The 12772-nt window shown below is 40.8% G+C and overlaps 1 protein-coding gene across 4 annotated transcripts in view; it reads left to right on the top strand.

The window, feature by feature from the left end:
- The window catches only part of SRGAP1 (SLIT-ROBO Rho GTPase activating protein 1), a 284751-nt gene that overhangs the window by 236094 nt on the left and 35885 nt on the right, over positions 1–12772 (top strand). For 3 of the 4 annotated variants that reach the window (XM_058742150.1, XM_058742152.1, XM_058742153.1), the window contains exons 12-15: positions 1467–1569; positions 5300–5360; positions 5645–5722; positions 7712–7846. In XM_058742150.1, coding sequence (XP_058598133.1) covers positions 1467–1569; positions 5300–5360; positions 5645–5722; positions 7712–7846 — 377 coding nt within the window. Of the gene's footprint in view, positions 1–1466; positions 1570–2147; positions 2182–5299; positions 5361–5644; positions 5723–7711; positions 7847–12772 lie in introns of all 4 variants that reach the window. The other variant, XM_058742151.1, reaches the window with a different exon arrangement.

Raw genomic sequence — 12772 nt, 5'->3', positions numbered from 1 at the left:
AAGCTCCTTGATGGGTAGTTGTTTTGGTTTTTATGCCTACGTGATGCTTTCCCCCACGAATGACACAATTCAGTGTGCAGATGAGATTTCAGAAGAGCCAACTGGGGCAGGACATGACGTGCTGCCCGATAGAAGTTTCCATATTTGTTTCTAAACGCTTGCAAAGACTCCTTGTAACCTGTCCAGCACATGGGGCTTCAGGTGCTGCTTGCTGCACACCCCATCAGTCCTCTGAGCCCGCCTGCTAGTCAAGTCTTAGAATTTGGCTGTGGAAGGCTGTCAAATTTGCTCCCCTACCTCTCTCTTTTTTTTTATATATGAAATTTATTGTCAAATTGGTTTCCATACAACACCCAGTACTCATCTTTTTTTTTTTTTTTAATGAAATTTATACCCCTACCTCTCTTGATAGATTGGTGTAATGTCTTACAAATCTAGTCAGGCTTCCTCATATTCTTAGGATTTTGTTTCTAAACTGGCCTTTCTGAACTTTAATGAACCAAAAAGGTAATTCTTCCCAGACAGTTGGCAGCATAATGAAGGACTTGACCTGATTTTCAAGTGCGGTGTACACCCTCATATAAGCCTTCCAATTAGGGAGTTAAAATAGGAAGGTCTGAAGAAAATTCTTGGGACTATTTTTCCCTGTATTCCATTCAGCACAGCTGAAGAAGCTGAGTCAGGCACTTCTGGCTCTCTTTGCTCTTAAGGAAGAGGAACAGAAGAAGTTCCCTGTCTGCACTACAGGGCAAGATGAGGCAGGGTCTAAATATAGCATGCAGAACACTGCATGTGTATGTTAGAGACCCTAACTTAGCCACCAAGGCAAACAGACTGGAGATGGAGAGAGTCCAGAACAGAATAAGGGGTGCATCCTAATGCTCTACAAATATTTAAGTGATGAGACAGTTTGTTATAAAGAACTAATAATTCATATGAACCTCTATCTACTGCCCTGAAAGAGCATTGAAACCAAACTCATTTTTTTACTTGTGACTCCATTGATAGTTAACTTTTGCATAAACTAAAACCCCATTAATATCTGAGGAATATTGAAAAGATGCGATATTTTAGTTGTAACTAAAAATAATTATATTTACTTTCTCATACTGGGATTTGTCAAGAGCCCTAATTTTTATGACTCATTGTGTCTTCTGTGTGACCCGTAAGCAAGTGGAGTTTGTAACACTTGGCCAGATAGCTCACAATTCCATTTTTAAACAATCTAGCAAACAAATATCAAATACAGCATATAAGAAAAGAGTACTCTGAATGAATAGTTTGTATGGCTTTTGATCACATAAGTAAAAGTAAGTAAATGGGAAATGGGAAGAACTGTTTTCCCCATGGGTGGGGGTGGGGAGGGAACACAAGAATTCCTGTTTTGTAATTTTGATGTCACCTGTGGGGGTTTCATTCATTGTTTGATTTCTGCCATGCTCAGTAATTATATTCCCTTCCCTTAGGCCTCCAAATGTTCCCCCTAAGCCCCAGAAACACAGGAAGTCCAGACCCCGCTCACAGTATAATGCTAAGTTGTTTAATGGGGATTTGGAAACATTCGTCAAGGTACTGGCACCAGCCATTTGGGTGGCTGATCTCCACGCTTCTTGCCTATAATGGTCTCAGCCTCTCGTAAGAAGAGGCAGGTCATTATGTCCAAGTCTGTCCTGGGGCTCTTTGCTTTCCCAGAAAATCAATATAATATTTCCTGAAGTCAGAGAGGAAAGAATATTTGGTTTGAGTGCCCTCTGAAGAGGAAATAAATGTGGGTAGCATTATGCTGGCAAAAGAGAAAGCCCTCTTTATTTAAAAAAAAAAAAAAAAAAAAAAGCCATAATTTGTGCAAAAAGGAAAAGAGCTACCTGATAAAATATTTTGGTCTTGTGTGTTTTTTAATTAATTTATTTAAATTCGACTTAGTTAACAGACAGTGTAAAATATTTACTCGCACAAATTAGATGGCACAAAATATATTTTTAAAGTACATAGTTAGGGTAGCTCTGAACAGCAAGAGTCTTGATTTCCCATGACTTGAGGAATTCATTATATTGGATAAATTGTAAGACCCTGTGGTCTGTATCTTGTATCTCTGCTGTGTTTACTCTGTCTTCTTTTTCATCCTGTATTTCTGATAATGCTTCTAGCCGAGGACGAAGGAACTCGCACACGAGACATCAGGTATAGTGCAAAGGGAGGCGAGGGCACAGCCTCTTTTGCTCTTGGTATCATTTTCAAACCATCATCATGCTTGGCTTTAGTTAGATTTTTAAGGTCTTTAAAAGAACAATGTTTGCAGCTGGAAATTAGGTTTAAAAACAGGCTTCACTCTTTATAGATTCCTACCTATTTACTATCAAAAGGGATTACAGAAATCAAACACTGATTGAGGAAGAATTGTCTTCTCTAGCAAAACTGGATAAATAGTCTTTACATTACATACTTGTCAGTTGTACCAATTCAAGTCAAGGGCTCTTGTTAAGGCAAACCAGTGTTAAATACCAAATGCACAGCAATACTGGATTGTGGAGCCTCATGTAAATTAGACAAAAAAGAGAAGAGCTTTCTTTTTCGTGGCTAACATTTTACGACAGTTTCAGAAGACTAAACGTAGGTAGGAAACTACATCATTACTAACCTCCCCGATAATATGTTACAGATGGCTTAGTTTCTTTAAGACAGATCTTGTATCAAATATGTGCACTAATGGCTAAAAAAATGTGTGTGTGCATATGGCATCTACACATGGACAGATACATACATACATACATACACACACGTACACACAGAGATTAGAAACCTCTGGCTGCCTTAAAACTGAGCCCTTCACCTTGGCATTGAGAAGCCACCGGACAACCTAAATCACAATCACAAACCCACGGCCGTAAGCCTCCAAAGAGCCTGATTGGCTCTAATTTAATATAAAATTCTTGTCAAACTCGATTAGCTAGTTTCCCAGCCCATGGCCTGTAAGCGGGGGCAAATGACATGGAGAGAAGGGCAGATGAGATGAGAGCGCTGAGATGTGCAGAGGAAGGATAGAGGAAAGCTCAAAGAGACAAGTGTGTGATCCCATGGCACTGGATAACACAGTCCAAGAATGACTGCTTAAGGTGATAGGACAACTCCTGTTACATTTTTAAAGAGATTTTTTATTAAGAACAGTTAATAGAACCCGAATTTAGGTACTAAAGAAAGAGCAAACCATCTGTTATGGGAAATTCACTTATGTGAGCCCCTTGGTGTCCCAGGTGGCATGTAAACAATCTTAGGTCTTAGCAGTAAAACAATGGATACAGAGATCTCTGTGCTTCTGAGACTTGCTCTATCAGTTGACGTCCCCACAATACCACCGTGAGACAACAAGAGCAAACCACTTTTCCTTTTTCCCATGGGAAAATTGAGGCACAAAGGGATCTATTTGAATGATAGATGGGGCACAGCCCATTGTTTCACTTCTTATAAAATATTTTCTACCAACACGTTTGGCATCCATGAAATTAAATTAATACACACAATTATTTTTTGACCACAAAATTCATTATATCAGAATAGAATACAGATGATCAGCACAAGATTAGCAATTACCTGAGTAAATGTGAAGATGGAAATATTTTTGAATCATATAAAAACTTAAGACATTTTATGGAGAACTCTCTTTGTGCAAACATTTTTCTTTTAATAACATTTTATTCTTTGTTTATGCTTTTAATACTAAGTTCAGCAGAGGTGCAAACTAATGTTCTCCTTTTATCACTTGCCTTTAAATATTTGTTGTTCTTCTAGAGTACAGTGTTAAATGAATTGTTCATATAAGGGTTACTTCCCTTAAAGCACACATATCTTAAAGAAAAATCCCCTCACATATTCAGTAAGTTTTGATGTAATTACATTGCTATTCTTGAGCCAACTAGTCACACTAAAAAGAGTTTTTATCCTTAAGGACCTTCTCTAAGAAATTAATAAAGTTTACATCCCTAAAACAATTTAACTAATTAGAGGAACTTAATGCAGGCTCCAAAAGTAATTGAAGCATTAACTGGTTTACAGACTGATTAGATGGTCTTAAAACCTAAAATAAAACTATTCCTCGAGAAGTGTGTTGCCTATTTTAGGAATAATAGTTTAAATTGCTGAGCTGCATTGTCCCCAAGCCTTCCCCTTTTGCTTAATTGGAAAGGTTAGTGGGTTCTGAATTGTTCTAATATATTAAGACAACCAAATTCTTCTTGTGTTTCAGAATAAAATTCCTCATGAATTAGTACCTGATGTCTGCTAATCATTTTGAATCTCCATGTTTCCTATAAAGATCTAATTCGTAAAAGAGCATAGTCTTTAAAAGTACACAGAAAATAACTCCACAGCCCGTAACCTTCTTTAACTACATGGAGTGCATGGCATTGATACATGTTTAACTGTGACCTCAGCAGCTCCTTGATCTCCTCTGTCATCCTGTACATGTTTTTAAAAAGTTCCAGAGTTCACATTTGTTCACTGACTGTAGAGTGAAGAATGCACTGACTGGATTACAAGATGTGGGGAAAGAAGGCCACAAAACTTCCCCTTCCTAAGAAAGCAAGATTTAATGGGATGTGCATTTGTGCAGTTTCTTCATAATCCTTAAAACGTGTAAAAATAACGATGAAAAATCGATGAGTAAGTTCTGATGCAGACCAAATAAATATATGACACATTATAATCATCTATAAAGTAATCCTCATATCCTGCATCTGGAAACATATAAGTTTTTTGGTTTTTTTTTTGTAAATAACTGTTGTCATCCAAATGGTAGTGTACTCTCAGGGATGTCACAGAGAGGATCCCAAAATGGCTGAATGTTTGTGTTTGGTGACCAAGATGGCCGTAAGATGGCCACCTAAGATAGTCCTAAGATGCTAAGGTTAGAATACAGAGAGTTGTTCTTAGGTCCATTAGATTAATTACTTCTAATAACCTTTAAAAAAAATGAATGATTCACATATTCACTTTGATGTGTGAGCCTAAATATAAGGAAAAGAGATGAATTAGCATTGACATCTCCAGATACAACAGAGTAGATTGAAACAGAATTACCTTAAATGTATTTAATTTGGTTTGCTCCAGAACTGAAATCTACCTTTGGTTAAATATAATTTGATTTTCGGCCTTTGTTGAATATTTTAGAGGGGGATGTATTTGCAAATGATCATCTAAAAAGAGTAAAAATCACTCTTTAAGTAGGGTCAAACTGCGAGCTTTATTACTGTGTGTGATTTATGCCTCTCTTTTGTGGTTAAGTGGTTTCCATCTCTTTACCCAGGACTCAGGACAGATTATCCCCCTCATTGTGGAAAGCTGTATTCGGTTCATCAATCTCTATGGTAAGCCCTAAACTATGGAATGCTTTTTTTTTTTTTTTTTAAGGTTTATTTAAGTGATCTCTACACCCAATGTGGGGCTCAACCTTACAACCCCCAGGTTAAGAGTCACTTGCTCCATCAACTGAGCCAGCCAAGCACCTCTGAAATTCTTATTTTAAAAAAAAATAATCACTGGAAATATTTCAGTGAATGTGCTTTCTGTTAAACATTTGATTACTGGGGAAAGGGGAACCTGGAGGCTGTGATGGAAAGTTTTCATCCCCTTCCTCTTCTTTTCTCTTTAGGTCTTCAGCATCAGGGGATTTTCAGAGTGTCTGGTTCCCAGGTGGAAGTCAATGATATTAAAAATTCATTTGAGAGAGGTAATTGCCTGTGTATACCTACAAAGAAACCATGTTAAAAAGCCATCATTTGCCGCAGAGTGAAGTGGTATGCTCATTCTGCGTATGTCCGGAACCTCTCATTTCATTTTGGATGTTGAGACAGGAAGCTATTTGGAATAGCTGAGAAATGAAGCCAAAATCATAAAATTTTGTAATCAAGTATACAAAAACGTATGAGCTTTATATCCTGGTTTAGGACTGGCATTGGTAATCCTCAGCATGTTTCAAAGGTGGCACGTGAGAGGGTTCTAGAAGAATAGCCCGATAACCCTGGGCCTACTTGGCAGGCGTTGGAGGTGACTCATCCCAGCTACATGTCTGTGTCCTTTGTCAGAAATGCTTTCCTCCCTCTTACTACCACCCCCAGACTCCTTCCCTGTGACCTTACGTTTGTTCATAATTGGCTTCAAATAAATCCTACTGAACTGTTAATCCACACATTATAATTAGCAAAGCCGTAGACGTTAGTGTTAGGCAGACCCAGAATCAAATCAGACTCTTTCATTTACTAATCATTTGATTTTTGTCAAGCTACTCATCTCTTCTTTAGGTCTCAGGTTCCTCATCTGCAAGATTCCAACTTGGTGTGGGGATGTGGTATAATCACTGCAAATGCCTAACTCGTTAGTGATGGCTCTTAGTTACTGATGCTCCCCAATTATGATGATTTGTGTCCTTGGACTCCTGGGTAAATCTGTACCTTCCTTCATCTGTTTGAAAGTCAGGCTGAACATGCAGAGTGGGGGGTATCATGGCCTGGAGACAGGGCTTCTCTCAGTCTCATTTCCTTTGTCACAGAGCCCTTGAAAGTTTGAAATCTTGGTGGAAGAGATCAACTTGGCTCCAGATTGTCTTTTCTGTTTTAAGTTCTCTGATATGATGTGTGGAGCAGAACAGCCTTCTCTCTCAGCAGCCACATGCTCCCAGTCTCTTCTATGAACCATGTTCAGCATAAGCTGAAGTGTCTAAAGCGTCACTTTCTGTGCCAGTTACCACAGGCAAAATGCTTTATTATATTTCCTTGGAAATCCCCCTGGTATTTTGTTACTTGTTTGTGATCTCTTTGGGTGAGGCTTTCTCTCTGTGGGAAAGAAAAAAAAATTGTGAATTTGTGTTCAATCATTTCCCAGATAAAAGGAATCCCAGGTCCCTGAAAATAAACTGCCCCAAGAGGCAAAAAAAAAAAAAAAAAAAGTTAAAACGCAGTGTACAATTTTTGTGAACTTCAGAACAGACCTGTGAATAAAAAATGGAGTTTGACTTAAGGCTGCATGTTATGTTGAGCTTCTCAAGAATTTTATCTCAGTTTAATTCTCAGGGACGTGGAATAGCCAGGCCAGTTATGTAAATTTTAAAACTGCTTACCATAAAGAATGATATAATTTCATATTTGGGATATATTTTGTAAATTTGTACTTTTTATACAAATCCCTCGGTACTAGTAAGGGTACATTTTCAAATTCCTCTATCTGATTTCAGAATCTCCCACTGCTGAAGGCAGCTTTCAAATGTGCCGTGAACAGCACTGTGCCACTGGGAAATGTTTGTATAATTGTAGGCATTCACAATTAGGTGCATCCTATAATATTTCTAATATTGTATCTATATTGTGTCTTTTTCCAGTAGGATAAAAAACACAGAATGTAGTATTTGAATTCATGTCAAGCTAGGATTAGATTTTAACTATAAGTGCCACAATATTTTATTTTAAGATATGGGTAACTTGTAAGGGATTATTTGGTAGCCTGAGATTTTTTAAAAAGCTTTATTTTAACCAACTATTTTTAGGTTAATCATGGGTTAGGATATCTAAACCAATTAGTTTAATTTTAGTACTATATAATCTTTCATAAACCGAAATTAAAAGATACATGTATATATAGAAACATGTGTGAGTACAGAAATATATCTTTATTCAGAGGAAGAAACAGAAGCACTGTGCATGTAACTGATGTTTTTTTTATATAGGTGAAAACCCTTTGGCTGATGACCAGAGTAACCATGATATTAACTCCGTTGCTGGCGTTCTGAAGCTGTATTTCCGTGGGCTGGAAAACCCCCTCTTTCCTAAGGAAAGATTCAACGATCTGATTTCTTGTATCAGTAAGTGGATTTTTTTTTTAAAGTCTTTTCGCACCAGAATTGTTTCACTCACCAATTTCCTGGAAAGGCAGCGGCCCCCCTCCGCGTACCCTCCCCTAACCACTACCCCTTGACCACCAGATTTTTGAGACCGTTTGTTTTCTTTCTGGATACGATGTGAGTCATCCTCCAGCTGTGGCCTCGCCCTGAGCTGAGTGGGTTTTGCTCCCGAACACCCGCAAGTTCCATAGAGCCCGAGAGCATCCCGCTTAGTGACTGGAATAAAGCAGAAAGGCAGGTGCCAACCGACAGCTAAGGGAGAGGGGGAAGTTGTAACATGGAATGTAACTTCTTTTTGGCTCTTGGTTCATGGTTTTCTCCACCAATCTTAAGAGTGGAGTAACTTACCCATCTTGGAACATTACGTCGAGAACTAAAGTAAAATGAGATAAATGACCATCAGTACAGTGCAGACACCAGGTGGTAATTATCTGTCTGTGGGCATCCCCAGCTAATAGGCGAAGGTGCTGTGGGACTATGAATGATATATCATACAACTGAGAATCATCAGCAGGTAAACAGCATTACTGTGTTACTCGGGCGGCAGAGGCGGGGTTGGGGGGTGGTGGGTTGACACTATAGGAAAGGTGAAATAATGATGCCCGGAATTAGATGTTAACCATACCGAGTTCTGTACATCTAAAAATGCATGTGGGGCCGCCTGGGTGGCTCAGTCGGTTAAGCGGCCGACTTCGGCTCAGGTCATGATCTCGCGGTCCGTGAGTTCGAGCCCCGCGTCGGGCTCTGTGCTGAGAGCTCAGAGCCTGGAGCCTGTTTCAGATTCTGTGTCTCCCTCTCTCTGACCCTCCCCTGTTCATGCTCTGTCTCTCCCTGTCTCAAAAATAAAACGTTAAAAAAAAATTTAATAAAAATAAAAATGCATGTGGCTTTTAATGTTTATCTCTTTTTGAGAGAGTGTGTGTGAGTGGAGAAGGAGCAGAGAGAGAGGGAGGATCCAAAGATGGGGGGCTTGAACTCATGAAACATGAGATCGTGACCTGAGCCGAAGTTGGAGGCTTAACCAGCTGAGCCACCCAGGCGCCCCACAGGATGCCTTTTTAAAGCCCCAGTTCCCAGGCAAGGGTCTAGAGCTGATTCAAATCCCACAGTGAGGGCCTGCATAAGAATCAAGCTTGCCTCGGGGCGCCTGGGGTGGGGGGCTCAGTTAAATGTCCAACTCTTGGTTTGGCCTCAGGTCATGATCTCACAGTTCGTAGTTCAAGTTCAAGCCCCTCATCTGGGCTGTCAGCACAGAGGCTGCTTGGGATTCTCCTTCTCCCTCTCTCTCTGCCCCTCCCCTCCTCATGCGTGTGCTCGCTCTCTCTCTCTCTCTCTCTCTCAAAATTAATTAATTAAAAAAAAAAACAATCAAGAAACCGCCGTACCCCACCTGCCCAACCCACCCTTTGGTTCGCCCCCCAGTCCTCAAGTCCTCCTACCGTCAGAAACTCTCCCAGCTCATCCCTCCTTCCCCACTCCCAGTGCCAGTGACTTGGCTTCCACTGGGACTGCTGTTAACAGTCTGCCAAGTGGAGTCAGTCCCTATTTCTAGATCTTGCCAACTCTTCCCTCCTACCCACCGCCTCCCCGTGTCATTCTGTCCTTCACACCGTGGCTAGACCCCACAAGGCAGATTTGGTCGTATTGTTCCCACCACTCTCGTTTAAAACCTCTTTCAATATTTCCCACCAGAAGATGAGCTCCTTGGTGTGACCATTTCATAGAACCGAGTCATTTCTCTATCTGGTCTCTTTCTGCTTGTCCACACTTCCCTCTGCCACCCCTGGGCTGTGTACTTCATTTATCGACAGCAGCACGCCACAAGCTGCAGCATTCCGGGCCATCGCCCATCTCCAAGCCTTTGCCCACGCCGTGTGGTCTACTGTCCCTGGTAGCCATGTGACATCTGCTTGAAGGATAGCTGGCCCGGCACCCTTTCAGCATGTCGTCGTTTCCATACCCCCTCGCAGAATTAGTCCCTGTCTCCTCTACTAACGTTCCACTGTGTACATAGGTCTGTCGTTTTTTCTTAATGCCCCACATTAGCGTTTTTAACCCCTCCTTCTCTGTGCTACAGAGAGAATTCAGGGAAGAGGTTAAGAATGTAGGCTTTCAACTCAAATAGCCTGGGTTCAAATTGCTCACCAGCTATGTGACCTTAGGCAAGTTTCTTAAGCTCTCTGCATCCCAGATTCATGAGCTATAAAATAGGGAGAATAAGGGTGCCTGGGTGGCTCAGTCAGTTGAGCGTCTAACTCTTGATTTCAGCTCAGGTCATGATCTCACCGTATGTGAGATCAAGCCCCGTGTCAGACTCTGTGCTGACGGTGCGAAGCCTGCTTGGGATTCTCTCTCTGCTCCTCCCCAACCTGTGTGCTCGCGCTCTCGCTCTCTCTCTCTCTCTCTCTCACTCTCACTCTCAAAATAAGTAAACATTTCACAAAAATAAAACAGGGAGGGGCGCCTGGGTGGCGCAGTCGGTTAAGCGTCCGACTTCAGCCAGGTCACGATCTCACAGTCTGTGAGTTCGAGCCCCGCATCAGGCTCTGGGCTGATGGCTCGGAGCCTGGAGCCTGTTTCCGATTCTGTGTCTCCCTCTCTCTCTGCTCCTCCCCGTTCATGCTCTGTCTCTCTCTGTCCCAAAAATAAATAAAAAACGTTGAAAAAAAAAAAATTTAAAAATAAAACAGGGAGAACAGCAGACCACATATCACAGGGCTGAGAAGTAAATGAGCTTATCCATGTGAAATACCAGGAGGAGTGCCTAGCAAAGAGTGTGTTCACTGAAATGCCTACAGTGAGCTGCACAGGCCTGCGAGGTCTTGACAGATTATTCAGTTTTGTAACCCTAATGCTTGGCATCATTAATTCCAGGTACACAGTAAGTACATCACTCATAGTCGTTGAATGCCACCAAAATTTCACCAGAATTCTTTTGTCGGCATTCAGGCCTAAAAGCCTGGCTCTTGTTGAGGATGAACTCACCAGGCGTAATTCTGTCTCCACCCCCACCTCACACAGCCTGATGTCTTGTGTGGGGTTCAGAACTGTGCCTTGTGTGTCTATTCCAAGGCCCTTACATAGCCTGAGTCACCACAGTAGGCCTATGACCCAGCTGGAAAGAACTGAAAAGGAGGTGTCACACTTCTGGAATTCTCCTTTGGCCTTGTTCAGAGACTTTCCTAATATCCTAGCCAGAAAGTTAAATCTGGAAAAATAATAAGCACTCTACGAGGCTCGGTGGTTTTCTAGGTACATACATCTTATCAACATACATGTTTACATGTACCAGTGGGATAAAGTGCGTTGGACTGCCCTGTCAGTTAGTTTTGTAAAATCACTTCATACTTTCATTGAACAAAAAATATTATTGTGGTTATGAAAATCTGAACCGGGGCACCTGGGTGGCTCAGTCAGTTAAGCATCCAACTTCAGCTCAGGTCATGATCTCATGGTTTGTGGCTTCAAGCCCCGCGTTGGGCTCTGTGCTGACAGCTCGAAATCTGGAGCCTGCTTTGGATTCGATGTCTCCCTCTTTCTCTGCCCTTCTCTCTCTCCTCTCTCTCAAAACTAAACATTAAAAAAAAAAAAAAAAAAAAAGGCAGGAGTCCCGGGTTTGAAGGTCACTAAGGACGCTAGAGACTAGAGATGCTGGTTAGTTACAGATTTAACTGTGCTAGTCATTTAGGTAGTACTGTCAATGTTACTTACTGTTAGTGCTAGAGTTACAAAGTTGCATAGGTATTGAGCAGTGTGTCCCAACCCTACTTTTCCCCAGAAGTCCTGTTATTTTTAGTGCACATTTTTGCAGAATAGGAGGTTTTTCAAGAACATACAGTGGCACTGTTTATAACAACCCCTTTTCTTCCAACATCTAATCTCTTAAAAAGGAGAGGATTTCTAGCTATTATTGATTTATCTCTAGGCAAGCATTTTTCTCATACCAGTGTGACCCTGATGTATATACCGTATTTTTTTCTGGATTTTCAATCAATTCTTTGAGAGTGGTATATAATAGGTCATTCATCATTATATCCTTTCACTGACATCACAGGTTTTGATCATCTGAACCATTGATTAATTGCCTGCAGTGTGCAAAACTTTCTAGGGATTCAAAGACTTGATTTTTGCATTCAAGAGGTTTAAAAAAGTAGTAAGAGAGCTAAGGTATTTACAAATAAATGCAATCTAAGTTAGTATGTAATAGAAGCACAGAGAGAGAGAGAGAGATCTCATGTAGGTTGATTGTTTATATCTGTGTCATCTTCTCCTGGCATTGCTATAATTGGACTGATTTTTCCTACTAAAGTAATTTCATGTGGTATTTACTTTGTATAGAAAAATCTTCACTTTTCATCTTTTTTAAGAGTTTACATAGCTGTCTGGTTACCTACTACTTTTTGCTTATTTTTTGGAGAATTTGGGGGAAGATTTTTTTTTTAATGGTGAGTTGTTATTGTGCCATTTCCATGTCCGTAAATACTACATTCCTTGGAAGCTTGCAAATATACGCGGTAAAAGAAAATTGGCATTAGCACGCATGCACGCGCTCTTTTTAATGTGCACTATTCATTCCCCAATTCGCTGCATATTTCTTTTTAAAAATTACTTACCCGGATGAACACCTGGTCGACTCCAGTGCAATCTAAATTTGAAGTGACGTACTTGGTAGTGTCTCAGTTTCTCACCGAGGATTGTTTTAGTTTGGTTTTTTTAAACCATGCACTTTGTGAATGGTTTTGTAAATGCTCCAGAGTGTGCCCACACATTCTGGGCAGCTCCTAGAATGGCCATAAACCATGGCCTTGAGATTCCCTAGGGCAGAAGTCCACTGGACTTGCCCTACAAGAGCTATTCAAGCAATTTGTGGTCTTTCCTGGCTGCCTC

This window comes from Neofelis nebulosa, chromosome 8 (assembly GCF_028018385.1).
Source record: "Neofelis nebulosa isolate mNeoNeb1 chromosome 8, mNeoNeb1.pri, whole genome shotgun sequence".
Classification (NCBI taxonomy): Eukaryota; Metazoa; Chordata; class Mammalia; order Carnivora; family Felidae; genus Neofelis; species Neofelis nebulosa.
This window is presented reverse-complemented; position numbering and strand designations above follow the sequence as displayed.